The 22,681-nt window shown below is 43.2% G+C and overlaps 2 protein-coding genes across 7 annotated transcripts; both read left to right on the top strand.

Moving 5' to 3' along the window:
* LOC8075624 lies at positions 1,219–10,953 on the top strand. Of its 6 annotated transcripts, XM_021464338.1 has the most exons (10): positions 1,219–2,638; positions 3,543–3,661; positions 4,616–4,696; positions 4,804–4,971; positions 5,050–5,154; positions 5,280–5,826; positions 5,908–6,039; positions 6,131–6,196; positions 6,296–6,364; positions 6,443–10,953. In XM_021464338.1, the coding sequence occupies exon 10, from the start codon at positions 7,448–7,450 to the stop codon at positions 10,835–10,837; it is 3,390 nt and encodes a 1,129-aa protein (XP_021320013.1). In that variant the 5' UTR covers positions 1,219–2,638; positions 3,543–3,661; positions 4,616–4,696; positions 4,804–4,971; positions 5,050–5,154; positions 5,280–5,826; positions 5,908–6,039; positions 6,131–6,196; positions 6,296–6,364; positions 6,443–7,447; the 3' UTR covers positions 10,838–10,953. The 6 variants fall into 6 exon arrangements, with proteins under 6 accessions (XP_021320013.1, XP_002445504.2, XP_021320014.1 ...); XM_002445459.2 differs by having other exon boundaries at positions 3,562–3,661; positions 4,804–5,154; XM_021464339.1 differs by having other exon boundaries at positions 4,804–5,154; positions 6,443–7,683.
* On the top strand, positions 13,029–15,523 carry LOC8075623 (U-box domain-containing protein 39). Its single transcript, XM_002445458.2, has one exon. It carries the CDS (start codon positions 13,502–13,504, stop codon positions 15,221–15,223), a length of 1,722 nt encoding a protein of 573 aa, XP_002445503.2. The 5' UTR covers positions 13,029–13,501; the 3' UTR covers positions 15,224–15,523.

Raw genomic sequence — 22,681 nt, 5'->3', positions numbered from 1 at the left:
GAGCTTGCGCGCACCGTGCACATTGTTTGGCATCGATATGGATCCTGCTGTCTACTAGGCTGGAGTATCTAGTAAAGCTTGCTGCTTTTGTCTGATCACTTTTCGAGCTCCCCTTTTCCTTCTAGGATATATAGGATGGGATCACGCCACTACTTAGATGATGCTACCATGTTTAAAATCAAAGAGCACTTTACCGAGTGGAGTGGGATGATTTAAACATCTATATAATTCGGTGTCATGCAGGCTGGACCGAATCATCGTTGATGGGGTAAATTTGTGGTGTAATCATGCATGCCAGAGACCAAGATGGCATCAGACTCTGAACTCTGAGCTGCGATCTGAAAAAGAATAAGATCACACCGGATCTTGTAGCACCCAGTCCACTTTGGGTTGATCGGATTAATCAAGAATATGCTGGACGGAGTAGAGAGTAGCTTTCCCTCGCACTATTGACGGGCTAGCTGTTGTTTACCGCTGCTGCAGCTAGTGAGCTAGGAGTATCTCGTAAAATCTTGCAAAGATGTGTATGGAAAGCCAGGTATTGGGAAACATGGAGCAATGCAATGCGGGACAGTTTGCTGCAAGGACAAGAAGAAGTTCGACGGTGGGATTGTATTGTAGATCAGATTGCAGATGCTAGATCTATTTCTCACTTGACCGTGCATTCAGATACCATCAATGGGTGTTTATCTGGCACCACTTATATCTCTCGGCTCGTCAATCAGCTGAGGCCGTGTTTAGATCCCGATGGGAAATATTTCGCGACACTGTAACACTTTCGTTTGTGATAAACTGGTAATTATTGTCCAACCATAGACTAACTAGGCTTAAAAAATTCGTCTTGTCAATTTCGACCAAACTGTGTAATTAGTTTTTATTTCCGTCTATATTTAATACTCCATGCATACGTCTAAAAATTTGATGTGACGAAAAATCTTAAAAAAATTTGGGTTTTGGTGGAAGTAAACAAGGCCTGACTAGTCTATATACAACTAAAAAATTTACAGACCAATCGTTCACCCAGGCAGACGAAACTACCGCACTCCGTGATTTACCCGGTACCATTCCACCGCACACTCCTGCTCAGCTCGCTTTTCCCAGCGTACGCGCGGCACTCCTCTGAATCGGGCCCCCCTCGCAAGCCATGGATGCGGGATGCCTACAAACAGAAACAGACGAGTGGACTCCTAACAACAGGTATCATAGGCCCCATAAAAAATAAAAAATAAATAAACAGCTTTTTTTCTCCATCGTACACAGGAACAAATGCAAACAGCTTTTTTCTCCATCGCAAACAGCTTTTTCTCCCGTGGAGGCAGCGCACACACCTTTCTTCAACCTCCGTCGCCTATTCGCTTGTGCTTGGTCAAGCCCAGAGCCACGGAGGTGCGTTGCCTCGCTCGTCCCCACGGAGGTGCGTGCCTCGCTCCTCGCCGCCATGGGTCGCGTTCGAGGCGGCGGCACCCTTGCTGCTGCACTACTCGCTCCACTGCCTCCATTGCCGCCTGACTCGCTACAGCCATCACTCGATTTGCTTCACCGCCACCGCTCGATTGACTCCACTGCCGCCGAAATCATTCTTTATTCGGGAAGAATCGACTCTACTTTTCTCTCTCCTCCCCATGATTTGATTGCTGCAGTCGTTGGGTCGAGTCATCCGTCTGCCACATTGTGAGTTGCTTTTTCTTCCCACGGGAGAAGCCATACCAGCCCACCGCGCTCGGCTTCCAGTCAACGATCCGCATGCCATGGCCCTCTTGAGCCGCGCGCCTACGCCTCCCTTCTCGCCCAATGCTCAGCATCCCCATCATCAATACAGAGATGCTCCGGCTTCATCGATCCGGAAGTACTCCGTCTCCCCAACAGGAGCTGCCCGGCCTCATCCCTTCTATTATGCTCCCCATGCACCCACCGAAGCATCCTTGGCTATCCTCACACCACCAGCCCCAACATTGCTCCCCTCCGAGCGTCGACGCGGGCAGCAAGGGCAAGACGGCATGGCCGCGGCGCGGTTCTTCCTGACATCACGGGGCAACGGCGTGGGCATGCGCTGAGAAAGAAGCGGCGGCGAGGCACGACAGCTGCGGGCATCTGGAACGCAGCCCCGCCCGCTGAACTCCCGCAGCTCCCCGCATCCGGCAAGGATGGCAAGCAGCTGCTCCCTGGGCAGGTAGGAGCGGTCCAGGTAGAGGGAGCGGAGCCCGGGCAGCGAGCGTGCCACCGCCGCCACGTCCTCGGGCTTCACGGCCCCCGAGGTCTTGAGCCTCGTGAAGCCGGGGCAGTGCCGCGCTAGCTACGCGGCGAGCGCCGAGAAGGTGGTGGAGGAGGAGGACGGCTTGGTCGCTCAGGCGTGGGGCTAGGATCCAGCGGTTCAATGATGACGACCTGGACAAGGAGTTCGCCGCCGGTGGCGGCGGTTTCTGCGACTCGTCCGACGTGGATGTGAGCCGGCGCGTCATCTCAACGGCGGAGACAGCGCAACGTCCCGGCGGCACAGGCAGTGCGACATTCCTCTCCTCCCCCGGTGTCCTCCGATGCGACGCTCCTCTCCTCCGGTTTGACAGTGCCGCTCCTGCATCTGCACCAACACTGCTCCAGCGTTCTGCGTCTACATCAACGCCGCTCCTAGGAAACAAAGGTTTCAACCACATCGAGAATGTTTTCTGAATTTCTGTCCTATCTGAACTTTCGTGATATCTAAATTCCTGTGAGCCCCATTGTGACACTATGATTTGGTCTAAACCCTAAGTACATGACTTCCCTAAACTGTGATTTGGTACATATTTTCATTCTAATTCTCCTGACAATCTAGGTTGCTTCGGTCTGTTCTCGTGGTGACTGAATATTAGAATCCCCTAACAAGATTTGAATAGCAGAGTAAGGGTAGAAACTGAATATTTGTCTTACTATTCAGTTTAAGATTTGCATAGGAATTGTTGTAGATGCATATATGAACTTCCAAATACTACAATCCTCTAGCTTGCGTTTCATGTTCTGATGGACCAAAGAGTCATTTTTTAAAAAGTAGTGGTAGCAAGCCAGTGCTGACCTGCATTTCGTGGTTTCCTTTGTTTTCTTTTTGTAATTGTGATCTCCATTCATTATTCTGAAGATAGCCAAATCAGTAAGCGAGTCCTGTTAATGGCTTTGTGATGGATCAATACAAGTTGGTAACAAACCTTATAATCTGCTCAGCACACCAGCAAGGACTCAACAACTGATTAGTAAACCAATATAAGTGTGTATTACTTCAACTTATAATCTGCAAAAGATGATGAAAATAATGGAAGGTGTAATATGCAGGCCTCCCTTTTTACTTTCAACCTAATAATAGAATTTTGTAAGTACCCAGTTTTATTGAGAAAAGCAAGATAAAAAAGATGCTATAAATAACTTCGTATAGGTATTGCAACCAATACGTCAGAGCTTCCTTCATCTAAATTGATCAACCCAAAGCTTGCTACACTTCTGTTCAATACTTGTTTAATAAGGTTGTACGTACAACTATAAATTTCAGTAGCTTACTTTGTCTGTTATCTCAGGGACCAACCTTGTTTGTAGGATCCACCACCGCAACCACATCTCACTTGTCGAGCTTTGGTGTGCAGCGATCATCCGAAGCAGAAATTAGAGCACGTTCTGGCCATGGCCAGGTAGACAGGTATATGAAATAATGATCATTCCCTACTGATTTCTGTATTACAATTTTGTCTCTATGCTGATTTTTTAGGTGATATACTGCTTGCAAAATTTGCAGCTTAATGCAATTTGCAGCATGTAGTAAAATCCTTTCAGTTGACATTCAAACTGTTGGAGGACTGTGGATCCAAAAAAATAGGACCTCTTCAGACTACCAAAGTACTTTATCACCTGCTTCCTAGATTCATGCCAACCACAGCCATTATAATCTAGCAAGGACCACTGCTCCAAATTTCCACTATCGAATGCCCTCCTTGGTTTATCAATACTGCTTGTAAAATTTAGGATGATAGTAGAAACAAACAATAGCTTAATGCAGTTTGCAGCATGTAGTAAAATCCGAAGATGATCTCTGGTTTCAAATTCTAATTCGCATATATGTTATCCCCAAATTGAATTACTTTTTGAGAAACAAATGGATTTGAAAATGTTGGCTTCATGTCAAGGTCATGATAAAACTGCGGCCTTGACAGAATTTGGAAATTTTGGCTTCACACCAAGTGCTTGAGAAAATGCAATAATGGAGCATTTGAATTTGATTTGAAGCCTTAACTGATTCATAGCATTGAGAAGCAGACTTTCTTACGTATTTAATTTTAAATGGATTCTCATAAACACATTGTACCATTTGCTGAATGGGTTGTTAGAAACTTCTGGAAGTTTGCATAATCTAAATGGTCATTGTGGTTTTACAGCTGCAACTTGGTTCCATATATTTCAATTTAGATCTGAATTTTCATTTTACCTAAGGGGACATTTGGTACAAAATCAACTTAGAGAACTTATGGTTCTAGCCTTTTAGCTAGCAACTGATCTCTAGGATACTTTATATCGGTTCATATTGTTTAGATTATGTGTTGCTACGACTTTATGTGAACTAATTTAGACTAACCTATATCTTCATAAAACATTTTAGCCAAAATCTTCTACATGGATCCGGTGGAAAATAACAGTGGCCGCACTCCATTAGGAAATTTGACAAACACCGCCAATGCAGGTAAATGTTGATATACATATGGATATAAATTTATTTTGGATCAACAGTAATTTGCATTCATTATGTATTGATCCACTTGACGCTACATGATGCCTATAATGTACTAGGTTGTCAGAGTGTATCCAATTCACTCACACCAGTTGACGATGCTAAGAAACGCAAACGAGAAAGGGAAAGAGCACGATATGCGGAACAAAGGAATGAAATAAATATGAAGCGTCGTGAAAAATATCATATAAAAAAACAACAAAGTACGCTCACCGACAGATGGAGAGGTGACATACCAAACAAATTAAAAACCAATTTATGTGCATTACCCTTTAGCTCTTATTTATGGTGTAACAATTATGTAGCTGATGGAGTTGTATTAGGTGAAGACACGGATAATGATGAAAGTAATGATTGGTTGCATAGGAATGATTCCTACCAACCCATGCAGATTGGTAAAGAGAACCTAGGTACTATTTTTGTATGAAGTTCCTCCATGATTATGGTGTTGTTGCATAATAATAGATGTTTGTTAATAAGTAAGATGTTACTGTATATATTTCCTAATATAATGCTAATATATGTTATTATGTAGCTGCATCTGATCCTGCTAACACCATGAAACACCCTATGAAGAATGAGTCAAAAAAATTGTATGATAGGGAGCGCTACAAAAGTATGACGCCTGATCAGAGGCAAGCAAGGCGTGAACGTCAAAGGTTGCATAACAGTGAACTCAAACGTAAGGAGGCCTTGAAAATAGCTGACAAAAAAATTTAGAGAGATACGGAAGCACACCCTACACCCAGAGTCAATTGCCATGGAGAACCCGTTATATATTCCTGAACCCGCTCTTGGATCCACACTGAAATCCAATGATTGGTTTATCCCAGAGTCCAGTGCAACACCTCTTTATATTCCTCCATCTCATGAAGAGGCCGATGATGAAGGATGTGATGAGTCAATATCTAGCCATATAACAAAACGATCACATGTTCCATCTGGACAAAGACATGTGTTGTTAACGCATCGTAACATGATGTTTGAGCGTCGCATTGGTTCGAACACAAGGGCATCTAATAAAGATGGTGATTGCACTGGTTCAAACACACCCTTGCCTCAATCAGTCATGACCATCAATGGTAAATACTATTACCTCATCCCATTTAGGTAACATATATACCATATTATATCTAATCGATCTATGTCATTCCTGATAATAGATAGGGCAAGACCCAACATTCAGGCTACATCGGCCACACCGATGGCACCACTATTTGATGAATATAATTGCATGGGTGAAGAACACCTAAATGATAACACATCCTTGCCTGAATCAGTCTTGACCAACAATGGTAAATACTAATACCTCATGATCCCATTTAGGTGCTTACATTATATATCATATTATACCTACCTCAACAATGGTCTTTACATGATTATCAGAAAGGATAGGGCCTAGCCTGCAGCCTACATCAATCGCACATACAACACCATTATTTTATGATAGTGGTAATTTACACTATTTTCTAAAATTCTACAAAGTATTTGAACTCCTTTGTTTATTTTTACTCGTAGTTCTACTAACTCGCATATCTTTGATGGCCATAGATAATGATGAGGGAGATATATTTGAAGAGGATGAGGAAGAGGATGAGGGATACCTATTTGCTGGGCAAGGTATTTGTGCGAAAGATTGAATAGAAATCAATTCTTCCAGTGCTTATCTAAACTATTGTGGCTTAAATGTTATTTCAGATGAGGAAGATGATGATGATGTCCAAGACAATAAGCTTGAGGAAGACATTACTTCTATCCCTAAAGTACCTGACCCATATGATGGGGTGTATAGTAACATGCCTACACATACCCATATGCTAAAACCTGTTGCAAATTGCGAGCATTGCAATGCGAAAAGGTTTGAGCATGAACCACGTGGGTTTTGTTGCCGCAGCGAAAAGATTGAGCTCAGTGAACAGAACATACCTGATGAGCTTATGAGGCTTTGGTCAAGTAACGATGCAGATGCTAGGCACTTTCGTGACAACATTAGATTTTTCAATGGCCATTTCTCTTTCACTTCTCTATATTGTCGTCTTGATAGAGCTACTGCAACAATGAAAAACAGTGGCATATACACATTCCGTGCACATGGCCAGATCTATCACAACATAAGGTCATTTGGTAGAGAAGATGGTATGGAGCCAAGACATCTTGAGCTTTACTTCTACGACGATGATCCAAGCCTTGAGCATCGCTACCGACGATGTCGTGAAGAGAAGTGCCAAAAAGACAAGGAAGTCATTGAGAGGCTTGTGGCCATCCTTCGTGACAACCCATATTCACAAAAACTTAGGAGTGTAGGCCAGGCTGAACACCTCGAGGACTATCATGTCACACTAAACCTTGACCAGAGGCTTGACCAGAGAACATACAACGCACCGTTAGCTTCAGAGGTGGCTGCCGTTTGGATCGAGGGAAGCGAACTCCTTGGTCAGTTCCAAAATAGTGTTGTCTTGCATGGGAAAGATAGAAGCAGACATGGCATCCGCTCGTATCATGGATGTTATGATGCTCTTTCATACCCTCTATTCTTCCCTAGGGGTGAGCTTGGGTGGCACATGGATATTCCTAAAAAGGGAGTTAGTATGGAAGAAGTCATCGAGTACCGTGCCCTACAGAAGGCTCATAGTGGGTCCGAAGAAGAAATAGGTTTGTTCGTCTTATTTAATAAATACTTCACATGCATGTGCCTTAATAGTTATGCTACAAACAACTCTAATTCATGGCTATTTTTTTGTAGACTCTCCTGGTAGACTTTGTGTCTCTGTGCGTGACTACTATTGCTACAAATTTCAAATGCGTCCTGGAATATTTAACCCCATACTTTATGGCAAGCGTTTATTCCAGCAGTTTGCAGTTGACACATACATAAAGATTGAGAGCTCTCGATTAGATTATATACGCAACCATCAAGATGATATTAGGGCTGACCTCTACCAAGGATTGGTTGATAGCCTACATGCTGGTGAAGGTAGAGCAGAAGCTGTTGGAAAGCGGATAGTGATGCCTTCATCATTTATTGGAGGCCCACGTGACATGAGGCGTCGGTATATGGATGCCATGGCTCTTGTACGGAGGTTTGGTAAACCAGACATCTTCCTTACTATGACATGTAATCCGAACTGGGATGAGATCAAGCGTGAACTCTACCCTGGCCAGATGCCACAAGATCGTCCAGATCTCGTTGTTCGAGTGTTTAGAGCAAAACTACAAGAGCTAAAGGATAGGCTACTAAAGAAGGATATCCTTGGAAAGGTTCGGGCACATGTTTATGTTGTGGAGTTCCAGAAGAGGGGTCTGCCGCATGCACATTTTTTGCTAATTATGGATAGGAAGTACAAGATCACGTGCCCAGAGCAGTATGATCGCCTCATCTCAGCTGAGCTACCAAACAAGAAGAAGTACCCAGTCTTGTATAAGATGGTTACAAAACATATGATGCATGGCCCTTGCGGAGTGCTTAATCGCAATTGTCCATGCACAAAGGGTCGTGATTCCTGCAAGAACCGTTACCCTCGACCTTTCTGTGATGTCACAATACAGGGCAAGGATTCATATCCAATTTATAGACGGCGTGAAGATGGACGAAAAGAAAAAGTTCGTGGCCATGAGCTTGACAACAGATGGGTCGTGCCTTACAACCCATATCTCCTCTATTTGTTCAACTGCCACATCAATGTTGAGGCATGTGGGAGCATTAAGGCAGTCAAATATCTATTTAAGTATATTTACAAGGGTCATGACCGAGCATCTGTGGCTGTGAGAGAGGTTGACAAGGAGGATAGTGAGGGGAACATTGATGAGATCAAGCAATATAGAGATGCCAGATGGGTAACCCCACCAGAAGCCTTGTGGAGGATATACGGTTTTGATTTGAGTGACAGGAACCCTTCTGTTTTGTCCTTACAACTTCATCTTCCAGACATGCACATGGTATCATTTCATCGACGCGAGGGGGTTCGACGAGTGCTTGATCGCCCAGGTGTTGAAAAGTCAATGCTCACAGCGTACTTCGAGAAGAATAGGACAGATGAAACAGCCCGAGGTATACTATATCGAGACTTTCCAGAGTTCTATACATGGCAAGCACAGGGTAAAGTTTGGCAAAAGAGGGTACGTTCTGGTACATTGCGACAGATTGGAAGAATCGTGTCTGCTAATCCAGCTGAGGGGGAGCGTTACTATCTTAGGGTTCTCCTGAACCACGTGGCAGGTGCAACCTCCTTTGAGTGTCTAAGGACCGTTGATGGCAAACTCCTACCAACCTTCCGTGAAGCTGCAGAAAGAAGGGGCCTAATCGAAGAGGACAACACATTGGATGAGAGTCTTGCTGAGGCAACCGACTGGATGATGCCATATGCATTGCGAAGGCTCTTTGCAACAATATTGGTTTTTTGTGAGCCCAGTAATGTCCTCGGACTATGGGAGAAACACAAGGATGCTATGTCAGAGGACTACAAGTGTAATAATCAATCCATCTCCATGGTGGAGCAGATGGTCCTCATAGATATTCGAAAGTTGCTACAATCAATGCAGAAGGATATAAAGTCATACCCACTTCTAGATATCGATGACACGTATGACGCCTCCCATGATATTCCTAGAGAGATTTTTGAGGAGGCTAGCATTGAGGCTAACAAGGATGATGTGGCTCTGTTAGACACCCTTAATGTGGAGCAGCGGGCTGCCTACGATGAGATTATGTCCTCGGTTGATACTAAACATGGGGGTCTCTTCTTTGTGGATGGTCCTGGTGGGACCGGAAAGACTTATCTCTATAAAGCACTTCTTGCTACTATACGTAGTCAGAAAAAGATTGTCGTGGCAACAGCTACATCTGGTGTTGCGGCATCAATAATGCCTGGTGGTAGAACCGCCCACTCGCGCTTCAAGGTTCCCCTCACCCTCGATGATGGGGCCTTCTGTAGCTTTACAAAACAGAGTGGTACTGCCAAGCTACTTCGGATTGCATCCCTTATTATTTGGGACGAGGTGACAATGATGAAGAGGCAAGGTGTCGAAGCACTAGACATCAGTCTCCGTGATGTAATGGACCAACCTGAGCTGCCGTTTGGAGGGAAGACCGTAGTGTTTGGTGGAGATTTTAGACAGGTTCTTCCTGTTGTTCGGAGAGGGTCGAGGGCTCAGGTGGTCAGTGCTTCGCTACGGATGTCATACCTTTGGGATTGCATGAGCCATCTCAAACTGGTGCATAACATGAGGGCAAAGAGTGACCCATGGTTTGCAAAATACTTGCTGCGCATCGGTGGAGGTTCTGAGGAGGCGAATGGCGATGATGAAATCTGTCTTCCTCATGATATATGCATACCGCACACTGGGGACGATAGTGACCTTGATACTCTAATTGATTGCATATTCCCTAACCTCAATGCAAATATGTCAAGCAAAGATTATATCACCTCTCGAGCAATATTATCATCACGGAATGACTGTGTAGATATGATTAATATGAAGATGATTAGTCGTTTCCATGGGGATGAGATGGTGTACCATAGCTTTGACTCTGCGGTGGATGATCCGCACAACTACTATCCTGAGGAATTTCTTAACACTTTGACACCTAATGGTCTACCGCCACACGTGTTAAAGCTAAAGATTGGCTGCCCAGTCATATTGCTTAGGAACATTGACCCTGCCAATGGACTTTGTAATGGTACCAGGCTTATCATACGAGGGTTCCAAAAGAATACCGTGGATGCAGAAATTGTGGTGGGACAACACACTGCAAAGAGGGTTTTTCTGCCTCGCATACCCTTGTGTCCGTCGGACGACGAGATGTTCCCTTTCCAATTTAAAAGAAAGCAGTTTCCTATTCGGCTCAGCTTCACAATGACCATTAACAAGGCACAGGGGCAGACTATCCCTACTGTTGGGGTATACTTGCCAGAACCAGTGTTCTCACACGGCCAATTATATGTAGCACTATCCAGAGTCACGGCAAGATCAAACATTAAGATCCTGGTCGTGCCACCTGATGAGAAGGACGTGACTAAGGAGAAGGGGAAGAAGAAACCGACAAAGGATATATTCACAAAAAATATCCTATATAAAGAGGTTCTGACTAGATAAAAGAGATAATGCACCGATACATTTTTGCAAGATATCAACACTCTTTAGCTTTAAAAATTAATAAACTTTTATATACAGGATACTTCCAACTATAATTTCAACCATCTGCAGCAAGGAGTCAGACGCGGCATCTTGGACTTCAAATTTAGAGTTATATTTTATTTATATTTTTCTGAAGACTTATGTAATATTGTTGTTCCAAATAACATGATTGCAATATATATATGTTATCATGATATTATGTTTCCCGTTGCAACGTACGGGCATTTACCTAGTAACGAAGTAACAATGCAGGAGTTCTGTAGTAGTGTTCCAGTTGTATGCTCTGTCTTTAACTTGCTCGTGGACATGAGAGAATGCAGAGGTCAGGGCTCAGCTGTGAGTGTGAGCGACGACGTGGCCGACGGCCAGCCGGCCAGGGACATGCCTTGGCAGTGTCAGCCAGCCGTTTGCAGCTTGGATGATGACCAGATTATGACAGGTAGACACGCACGGGAGCTCAGATGCGTCATCACACACACTGACCAAAAAAAAAACAAAAACAAAATCCCGTGTATTAGCTACTCCCTCCGTGTTAGGTAGCTGACGTCCAGATTTGCATTGCCAGGTATGAACAGCGGTTCTGGACCGTAGGCGCGTAGTATCATATCATGCCAGATCCACAAAACAAGAAGGACGCTTCGATTCTGATGGTAACGGCACATTTGGGCACGTGGCAATGCAAGATTACCGATTTCAACTGAGGGCTTGTTTAGGAAACTCACAATACAGACTCTATCATAGAGTCTAAAGTTATTTATTACCTCGAACAATGTAGACTTGGAGTCTAAATAAGACTTGGAGTCTTATTTTTTCTACCTCTTTCTTCAATAAATACGGTGCCACATCAGCAAAATACCATAAATAATATGTAATTAATTGTCTTGGACTCTGTGATAGAGTCTTGCATTGGGAGTGCCCTTAGATGTAAAATTTTTTTAGATTTCGCTACTGTAGCACTTTCGTTTGTTTGTGGTAAATATTATTTAATCATAAATTAACTAGGATCAAAAGATTCGTCTCGCGATTTACAGGTAAACTGTGTAATTAGTTTTTGTTTTTGTCTATATTTAATGCTTCATGCATGAACTTTTTGGTTTTCGGACCGTTGTTACTATCACCGTGGCCTCTCTACGCAACAACAGAGGCCTCTCTACGCAACAACAGAGCAAAAAAAAGACAAATTGGGCTCTTTTCTTTCAATAGATGAAACGGACACAAGAGCTATCAATTATTTTTTAAAAATGAACAAAAACTTAGGTAATATAGCAGAGCAATAACCCTAAGGAGTTGAGTAACAACATAGGTAAAAAACCAAAATAATAAAGCACACAATTTTTCATGACGAATCTAATGGATGTGCGTGCGATTATACCATTTTTCTTTCATATGAAGTTAGATAAATGCAAACTTTATACCAAAATTATATAACTTGACATGATCTACAACCTTTTTTCATATGAAGTCAGATAAATGAAAACTTTATACCAAAATTGTATAACTTGATATGATCTACAACTTTTTACTACCTCCATCCCGCAAAGAGGTGGAAACCATCCTAAACTATTTTAGAGGACAATTTATTTGATTTTAAAAGTTAACGAGATGATATGTCCTTGGGTATCAAGTTCGAGGATACTCTAAAATTCATCGATAAGTTAGTGGGGATAAACTTGACTTTATTCTTTTTATCCAAATTCAGAATTTCTTTTTAGCAAACCAACCAATGGATATAGATGAAATTGGTAGGATCGGAAAAGTCTTTAGAGAAAAAGTGAAATTGACTGACAGCTTGTTCGCTTGAATTTATCAGTCAAATCTACCAGTTATTCACCAACATTTTTCTCTCATTACAAATCAGTCAACAATACTTTCTGTCATAATAATTTATATATCAGCCAAAAAAACAAGGCGTAAATTGTGAGCTCGAGACCATTCCTATATACTCCCTCGTTCCCTTTAATTGTCGTCATTGGTGTGCATGCCACAAGTTTGACTCGATTTATAAAAAATATATGCAACATTTGTATCTCTAAATAAATTTGTTAAAAAAATAGATTCAAAGATCTTTCTAATGATACTAATTATATATTATAAATATTAATATTTTTTAATATATAATTGCCAGCATTTGTTTTTTTTTAAACGCAAACGATAACTAAAAAAGTGACGGGAGTACATATATAATGCTTTGAGAGAGCAAAAGAAAAAAGAAAACAAAACTCTCGTTTAGCCGGACCCTCACCTCCGACAAAAAGACGGCCCCGGTAAACGACCGGCGCCAGCTTTTTTCCCTCCGTCGTCCCGCGCGACGGCGACGCGACTGCGTGCCTCCAACCGCAACACTCCATTGCTACCGCAGCCACGGCCGCCGGCCCGGCCCGCCGCAGCCTTCGCCCGGTAACCGCGCTGATCCCTTCACCCCTAAGTCACCTCTCCTCCGCTATATTTAACCGCCAAGAAAAAAAAAAAGAAGCCCTCCACTCCCGCTCCCACTCCCCGCCCCAGCCAGCCAGCCAAAGTTGCCGAACCCCAAGCTGAAAGCAGCCGCCATTATTGGCGTTGCACCACCAAAAGCAGCTGCTGCTGCCTGCTTTGCTGCTGAAAAGCTCCGGCGCCGGCCAGATGGGTGCCGAGCGCGCGCGGCGCTGGAGGTTCCTTCCCTTCCGGTCGCTGTCTCTGCCACCGCCGGCAGCATCCAAGCCCAAGAACAGGCCGCCGCCGGACGTCACTGTTCCTCCGCCCCCGGCGACGAAGGAGAAGGGAGAGGAGGAGGAGGGGGAGGTGCCGGCGGACTTCCTGTGCTGCCCCATCCTCCGCACGCCGATGGCGGACCCGGTCATCCTGCCGTCGGGGAGGACGTACGAGCGCGCGTGCGTCCTGGCCTGCGCGGAGCTCGGCCTCTCTCTCGGCCCAGACGGAGTGGTGGCGGGCGACAGGGGCAGGGACACACAGGGCGGTGGCGTTGCCGCCGCCATACCCAACGACGCGCTCCGGGCGGCCGTCCGGACGTGGTGCGCGCGCTCTGGTCGCGCGGCGCCCGTGTCGCCTTCGGGCGAGGAGGCGAGGGTAGCCGTGCTCCGCGCAGTGGCGGCGGGGACGCAGCCTCCGGCGAGGTCGTCGTCGTCGAACCTGTCGTGCTCATCGGAGGGGGCTCCGGTCCCGGCGAGGTCGGCGTCGAACCTGTCGTGCTCGTCGGAGGGGGCGTACGCGGCGTCCACGTCGTCCTCGTCGTCGGGTAGGTCGTCGAGGGAGATGGCGCCGGTCGAGGTGCAGGTGGCGGTGCGCGGGAAGGAGGCGGCGAAAGAGGAGCAAGACGAGCCCGTGCGTGTTGCTGACGCAGAGGAGGAGGCCGTGGCGAAGGCGGTGGAGGGCGGGGACGAGACGGAGGTGGAGGCGGCGATGGCTGCACTGCGGCGGGCGACGCGGGAGGGCGCGGCGAGGCGGCGCGCGCTGTGCGGTCCGCGGCTGCTGGCGGCGCTCAGGCGCGTGCTGCTGTCCTCGCGCCACACCGCGTCGGCGCGCGCGGACGCCGCGGCGGCGCTGGCGAACCTCTCGCTGGAGCCGGAGAACCGGGTGCCCGTGGTCCGCGCGGGCGCGGTGCCGGCGCTCGTGGAGGTGCTGGCGTCCGCCGCCTCGCCGGCCGAAGCACGCGAGCACGCGGCGGGGGCGCTCTTCGGTCTCGCCCTCCACGAGGGAAACCGCGCAGCCATCGGCGTGCTCGGGGCCCTGCCGCCGCTCCTCGCGGCGCTCGCGGACCGCGACCACGCCGCCCCGCGCGCGCGCCGCGACGCCGGGATGGCGCTCTACCACCTCTCCTTCGCCGCCGTGAACCAGTGCAAGCTCGCGCGCGCCCCGGGCGCGTCCAGGACCCTCCTCTCCGTCGCGTGCGACGCCGCCGAGCAGGCGCCTATCCGGAGGCTGGCGCTCATGGTGCTCTGCAACGTGGCCGCCTGCGCGGAAGGCAGCGCCGCGCTCATGGACGCGGGCGCCGTGGCGACGGCGTCCGCCATCCTGTCGGAAGGAGGAGCGTGCAACGCGGAGCTGCAGGAATGCTGCGTGGAGGCGTTGTACGCCATGAGCAGGGGGAGCCCGCGGTTCCGGGGGCTCGCCAGAGCGGCCGGCGCGGACCGCCCACTCATGCTCATCGCCGAGCAGGCGAGCCCGGGCGTCGACAAGGAGGTGGTTGAGACGGTGCTGCGCACGATGGGCCGTGACAGCAGCGACGACGACCACATGTCCGGCCGCAGCAGTTTGCCTCACCGCCGCCGCGTGGCAAGCTGGAGCGCAACGCCTGCCGCGACACCACCAAGTTCTCATCAATGGCGATCCGTGTGCATTGATTAATTTAGGTCCATCTGCTGGATTCAAGCTTTTGTCATCGGGTTGAAAATCTTGCTGTGCTTTCTTCTTGGTCTGTCATTTTGGATGAGTGAATTGGTGAAGAAATCTACAAGACAGTTCTGCAGTTGAATCCAGTACGGTTGTGTGCGTTTGTACTATGAACTGCACTGTCACTTTTGTTCCTGTCATGTTAGCCAAACTGTATATAGGTTGTTGCTTTGCTTGCAAATTGTTGCCTTTTTGTATGTCGATTGCATTACATATAGTAACTTTTTGCAAATGAAGGAGCAATGTGTTTGCTAATTGCAAATGATGTTACACATATTATGCATGTTTCTAGTTTCTTCATGATGGGTTTGATGATGAACTTTCATCTATCACATCGTTAATTATAATGACTAGCAGCAGGATTAGAAGGGAGGGCTTATGTTTGCTTCCAAGTAGACCTAGCAGTGTGCCCTCTTCATTTTTTTTCTAAAAAAAAACAAGACCTGACTTGATGGTGCCGAGTGCTGACAAGATTGTGATCAAATTTGTGCATTTTGGCAACCAAAATTTTCATAATATTTTGTTTACACTTATTTTGACATTTATCTTGAAAGATATTTTGACAATTGCATTATGATAAGAATAACAGTCGAAACTATACATATTGGAGATCATGTGGTCGTAATGTCAAATTCGAGTTTGTTTATTATTCCACCCGTAGCTAGACAGGCCATACATGAGCCATGTTCGCCGGTAAAGTTGTTTCCTCCTTTAAGGGCATATGCACACGTATCCCTATGTACACCAACGCTACATGCACATAGAACATATGCCCTTGAGGGCAATTTTTATCATTGACTCATCTTGGTGTACAAGAAGCAATAGTCCTCCTTAGCCGTGTTGGCACCAATCACCTTCACCGTCTCCACCACTGATGCATATGGACATGGATGAAGCATAATTAGGCCAGTCTCAATCAAAGTTTAAAATAGCGTGCTATTGAAAATAGCGGCAACTTTTTTTCAGAAGCTATGCAGCTATAGCGGTGCTATAGCGGCGCTATGACATATAGCGTTTTTTTATAAAAATACATGAAAAACACGAGTAATTGATGAAAAAGACATGGTAAATATGAATTTGATGTATAAAAATATGTTTTCATAAGTCTAGGTAACATTACAAAATACCAATATGACATTACAATATGGTTCATGAAAGTTTCATTATTCAAAATATTAAATTAGTAGTAAAGAAATAAATGATAATCTAGTCTAAGATGGAGTTTTGAGAGTCAAACTGAGAAGATTTATCATAGCGGCGCTATAGCGCGTAATAGCGGTGAAATTTGTTGTAACAAGTGCAACTTAGCGGCGCTATAGCGCGTAATAGCGGTGAAAGTTGTGATAGCGGAAAAAATGCAAATAGCTTAGCGGCAAGTCTGTCCAGCAGCTATAGCGCCGCTATAGCCCGCTATTTTTTTCTTTGGTCTCAATGCATGTTTCATGAGAGTGTCATGCACATTAAATAGGGTGCCACATAGACAAAATTGCTGACTTGGCAGGGTCATTAAATGAAGGAGTTTCATCAGATGAGAGAGGAGTTTCATCCCCATGAAACTCATATGGCTCGGTTACCTAGTTTATAGTTTTGGTAACCGTGCCATGAAACTATGCATTGAGACTGACCTTAGATAAAGTATCTTGTACTAGAACGATGTGCAGTCTGTGAATCTAGCCCCCTAAAAAATATATTCTTGCGCAGACAGCTCATCCCTCTCGCCGTATCTCTCAGGGCACTCACAATGCTAGAAACTACATGTAGTTTCTATATCTATTAATTTTTATAGACACTATATATAGAAACTATGGTCCCAATGGATAGTTTCTATAGAATACTTTTTTTATCCAATCACATTCATTCTCTCTCCATTCTTAGCCAATCATATCACTTCATGTCTTGGATTTTGTGTAGCTTAGACTCAGTTTCTATGATTTTTGCTCTCTCTCTTTAATAACTCTCTTGCCACATCAGCAAAATACTTAGGTGACACTATAATTAATATCTATAGAAACCACGATGATTTCTGTATTGGGAGTGCTCTCATCATGTGTAGATCAAGCAAGAATTGGGCCTTAATTACATGTTTGCTTGTCTTCCCCATATCCAAGAATGGTGTTTAATATTTTGCCTCCCACGGGTGGTATCGCCTCCTTGCAGCGTTTGAGTAAATCGGCACATGAGACTCAAGCAGACGAGATGAAAAACAGTGCATGCATGTTACCACAAGTGGCGTTGTGTGCAAAACGAGCCAATGCGATAAAACCAATAATACATGGGGACATATGCCTTTAAAGACAGATTTTAGGGGCGGAGCCACGTGAATTGCAGTGGGTACGGCCGCTCCCACACAAAAATAAAAAGGGCAATAATATAAGCTAAACTTTTGTCATATTTGCACTCATAAATTATAAATCTTTATATACATAAGACAAGTGCCTCCCTAGATTTACTCTAGCTCTACCCTGTATCAAAGCACAAGTGTTATCTAAGATCATATACAGCCTACCCAATAATGTCAAAGCCTTTTAGGTTGGTGAGAGGTCAAGGGTTCAAGGTTGGTGAGTTGAATATCCAGAATTCCGGACGAGGGTTCATCATCGTTGATCATCATAATGTAATGCCTGTCTGCTGTACACACTCCAACCATGCACTTTGCTTATTGAGAAACCCTGGGGGGCGACGGCTGGACCGCCGGAGGCCGGACTGGACCCAATGTGGCGGCATTGCTTTGTTTGGGATCCAAGAAACTGCTGCTGTTTGTAGCTCATCTCGTTTCTTTCAGCTAGACAATAGACATCAAGCAATTTGATTTGAAAATTCTCCAGTCACTTGCATTTGCTTGGTCATGTGACCCTGAAGATAGCTGGTGCACAAGTACTGTACTTTTCATGGTTAATGTTAACCCGGCCAAGTACGTCTTTGTCAAGTTTGATTTGAGTCTCAGGTGTCTGGGAAGCTAAGCATTGCGCGTGCCACCCAAAAAAGTAGAGCTAAAAAATACTAGTGAGCATCAACGACCAGATTTGCATGCGGCAACTGGCACCCTTGTGTTTTGGTTGGGCTACCTGTAAAGGGAGACCAGCTGCCGTGAGCACTATGTTTGGCCAACCTGGTAGTGTTCTTTTGGGACAATTTTTACACACAAAAACAAAAGATTAAGGCTTGGAACTGCTGTTTATGCATGTAGCCATTATTGAAGCACAGTGCGTAGACAGGAAGCTTCATATGATGGGGAAACAAAACAGAGGACAGTCCTTAACTCCTTGTGGAGCAACCATGAACACTAAGGCTAATCTCAATGGTGGTTTAATGTCCTAGTTTTTAATAACCTATAGTTAAAAAACAGTGCAAAAGAGTTTTATTCCTATAAAAGTCTATCTACTCCCTAAAACTCACTCTTATCAACTCTCTCTTCATCAATACAATGTTCTGTTAGCATATAGTTAATGCAATAGTGCTCATAAAACTCTTATGAAAACTCATTGAGATTGACCTAATCTGAATTTACGACAATGACCTTGGCCCATCAATAAGCTTCATTTCCATCTCCTGGGTCGGTCCAACCTCATTTTTCTCCCTTTCCTTTTAGGTGTTTTTCCTTTCTGGGCTTTGAGCACACACATTTGTGAGCTGCAGTTTTGTTTTTAGGGCCTGTTTGGTAGGCAACGATGCCTGCCTGCCTAGGCCAGATAGCACCGTTAGGCGATCGATTTCAAATGCCGGAGGTCAGGATCGCTTGCTTGGTCAGGCATTGACTGGGAGACCGTGATCGAAATAGACCCTTAATTTGTGCTTCTCATTTTTCTAAATTACATTACCAACAACATTGATGCTCATATACATGTACATGTATTCATTTTTATTAACCTATGCATACACCTTAACACTTAACCCTATATGATCAACTTTGACAAACTGATCTGATAGGTCTTGAGGCTAATGAAATCATCAAATGTGTCTTGCTATCGATGGACACGACACATATTATTAAAAAATAGTACCATTAAATTCTAAATTAAGTCTAGACAAATATAAGCACCTAAGGAAAGTTGAGTACTTAAATCCGAATAGGTAGGTTCATCACAAGTATTCTAACTAGTGGAGCTATCATAGTTTACACGTCCATGTCATCATACATGGACATTCTACACGATGCCCACAAGCAACTTTTGCTACGGTCACATTGTGAGGACCTACAATAACCTCCTCTATGGTAGACCGCTTGCTACATCTTGATCAATATGTTCATGCATCGTCTTGAATTATATGAATATGAGCAACTTATTACACGTTGAAAGTTTCATTGTATTCATCCATTATGAAGAAGGTAAAGGCCTATTTGTTTCGGCTTTTTAACAAACAGCCCAAATGTTAAGCTAGTTTTTGAAAAACTAACTTATGACAAAAAGAATTGAAGGCTAAAAAGTACATTGAGAGGAGCTTTTTTGGTTCTTGGTGTCATGAGAAACTAGAAAAATATTAGAAAAAGACAATAACAAAATCCAATAGCTAGCTAGAAAACTAGCTTTAAGGGCAAAAATCCAAAAGTTGCAACTCAAAATCATTCTAAATCTAGAATTTTCAAACAACTCCAGATATTAAAATGATCTATACAAAAGTTATAATTATCAACACGATCTATATCTCTACAACTAAAAATTATGGAAAGGACCCATCTACCACACCCATGGTGAAGCCACAACTCCCATCCCTTTTAGCCATGATAGGCTATCCTATCAACCTAGTCCCCATTAACTCATGCATGCAAAATTGTTTTAGCGAATTTAAAAAAGTCATAACTCTTAAACTGAAGATATAAATTAAATTCTGATTGCACCATTAAATTTCTCATAACAAATCCTTCAAAACAAGATCACACATGGATATATTTAGATAAAATTTTATTAATTAATATTTATCTCTATAACTAAAAATTATGGAGAGGACTCATCCACAACTTTCATCCCTTTGGTGGTCTTTTTTACTGCACGATGACATGCTATCCTATCAACCTAGGCCCCACTCACCTATGCATGTAAAATTGTTTTAGCGAATTAAAAAAGTCATAACTCGTAAACTAGAGATATAAATTAAATTCTGATTGCACCATTAAATTTCTTATAACAAATCCTTCAAAACAAGATCACACATGGATATATTTAGATAAAATTTTATTAATGAATATTTATCTTATAAAGATAAAATATTTTCTTTTATTAAGTAGAAACAACATTCTAGGTTCAACAGACAATGTTCTGTCTTTGTAAAAAAATGTTATCGATTTAGAAGAATAGTATTTTGGTTTTAGGTTTATGAAACTGGTATTACAATATACATAAAAATACATAAATACATGACATAGATAAAAATAAAAAAAGTCTAGAGTAAAAAGCATAAGAAAAAAAATAAAAACACAAAATGCAGAAAAATTTCAAATAATGTCAAATGGTTACTTTTAAAATATCGTAAATATATTCATAGAATATCATTAAATATATTATAGAACATCACATCTATTATAGATTACATGTATACTAAGTGAACACCGTAAGAAACATCACATATATATTACGTAAACATGACATAACACAATATAGAACACTAAATATATACTACATAAATATCACATATATATAGAAAATAAAAATAAAAAATAAAATTACTAAGAAAAAAATATAAAAACAAACATAATTAACAAATGATAAAAAGTGCAAAGAGCAAATAAAATTAATGAATAATTTAAATAAGGATAAAAATAAGATTAAAAGGAAATAACATATAAAATAAGAATGAAGAAACATATAAAATCTAAAAAGAAAAAAGAAAAACAAATAGAAGCAAGGAAGAACAATAAAAATAAAACCAAAAGAAAAAGAAAATAAAAGGTAAAATTAAAATAAGAAAAGAATAAGGAAAGGACATAAAATAAAATAAAATCAAAAAACAAAAACTAAAAAGAAATGAAAAAGGAAGAATATAGACAGAAAAAATAAAATAATAATAAAGAAAAATAGAGTATGTGGATTTTAAAACCCGTAACAACGTACAGGCATTAACCTAGTAGGTGGAATAAATTGATCATGCACCATGAAATTCATAGTATAAAGGCTAAAAGTTGATGTATCAGTCATATGATATGGAGCTATAGATTCTAGAACAAAATTAGATTGCTATAACACGATCGTTAGTTCGAAGCTACAATCTGTTTATAGATATAAATATTGATTGAAGCCATTTTACTTTGTCGAAACTTGTAATGAAGTAGGAAAAACTCCCATAAAACGAGAAAACTAGAAGATCATAGACCTTCAACTCTTAAACTATTTTTGAAGGTGGTTTTACTAAAACAGAGAACCCATACTACTTTACTTTGAAATCCGAAGAAATTATGACCCTTGGTTATTCAAGTGTTTTCCAAGATGATTTGCTGATGTGGCACGCATGGAGGTCTCACGTGTCAAAATGTTCTAATCCTCATTTTACCCTAGGTTTTAGCCATTGACATGGTTTGTTTCTGCTACTCACCGATGTCCACTTGAACCTCATTTATTTTTCTCCATACAATGGGTACTAGTGAGAAAGAAGGGTTGAGGAGAATGATTGGTGGCTTTAGCTAGTATTTAAGTGAAATGAAAGGGAGGGGGCCGTGGGATGCATGGAGGGGGAGAGATGCTCACATGTTGGACCTATGTAATTTGTATATTTTTAAGAGTTGAGAGGTGTATATTGTCTGTTTTAGCAAAACCACATAAGGAACCCACTATGACTGTTGTTAGGGGTTGATTTGTTTGGTTTTGAAAATTGAGGTGTATAACACATGTTGTTCCAAGTTCAAGATTTTTTTTTTAAAAAAACATTGGGACAACTTCATATAGATAATCCTCCTCCCTAGTCCCTTTACAAACATTTCCTCCTACTCCATCTCTGATGGCTTCCCCTGGATTCTGCATCTCTAACCTACTTATGCTGGAACATTTGCCACAACACTCCCCTACATTTGTTGCCCACCGATAGTCCTCTACCACCTAGAGGCTAATGGGAGGTTGACGAAGCACATCCAGTGTGTGGGCGAAAGTTCATTGCATTAGATGCATTAGTGGTACTCTCTGACAGTGATAATTTCCATTACCTTTGTTTTCAAGGATTATCTTGTGGACTGGTTAAATTCTATAGGTGATTGTGTTGTATAATCAATTTAGTCTGATTCCATAGTACTGTTGAGAAACTAGATATTCTTCCATTATCTAAAATTTTTTTCTTGCGGTCTATGTGCTTATGAATATGGTATGCCATTCATGGACTATTTGGGCCCATTTTGAGATTTGGGCCACCTAAGCAAAGCCTTTAAGCCCACTATGGCCGCAAACCCATATCCCCGTGCTTCCCGTACTCCCGTCCCAACGGTCGAGTCCG

This window comes from Sorghum bicolor, chromosome 7 (assembly GCF_000003195.3).
Source record: "Sorghum bicolor cultivar BTx623 chromosome 7, Sorghum_bicolor_NCBIv3, whole genome shotgun sequence".
Lineage (NCBI taxonomy): Eukaryota > Viridiplantae > Streptophyta > Magnoliopsida > Poales > Poaceae > Sorghum > Sorghum bicolor.
The sequence above is the reverse complement of the archived record's forward strand: the minus strand, read 5'-3'. Positions and strand labels throughout refer to the sequence as shown.

Bases quoted from the DNA above. Each gene is read 5' to 3' on its own strand.
- LOC8075624 (XM_002445459.2), top strand. From the start codon at position 7,448: ATGCTACAAACAACTCTAATTCATGGCTATTTTTTTGTAGACTCTCCT.
- LOC8075623 (XM_002445458.2), top strand. From the start codon at position 13,502: ATGGGTGCCGAGCGCGCGCGGCGCTGGAGGTTCCTTCCCTTCCGGTCG.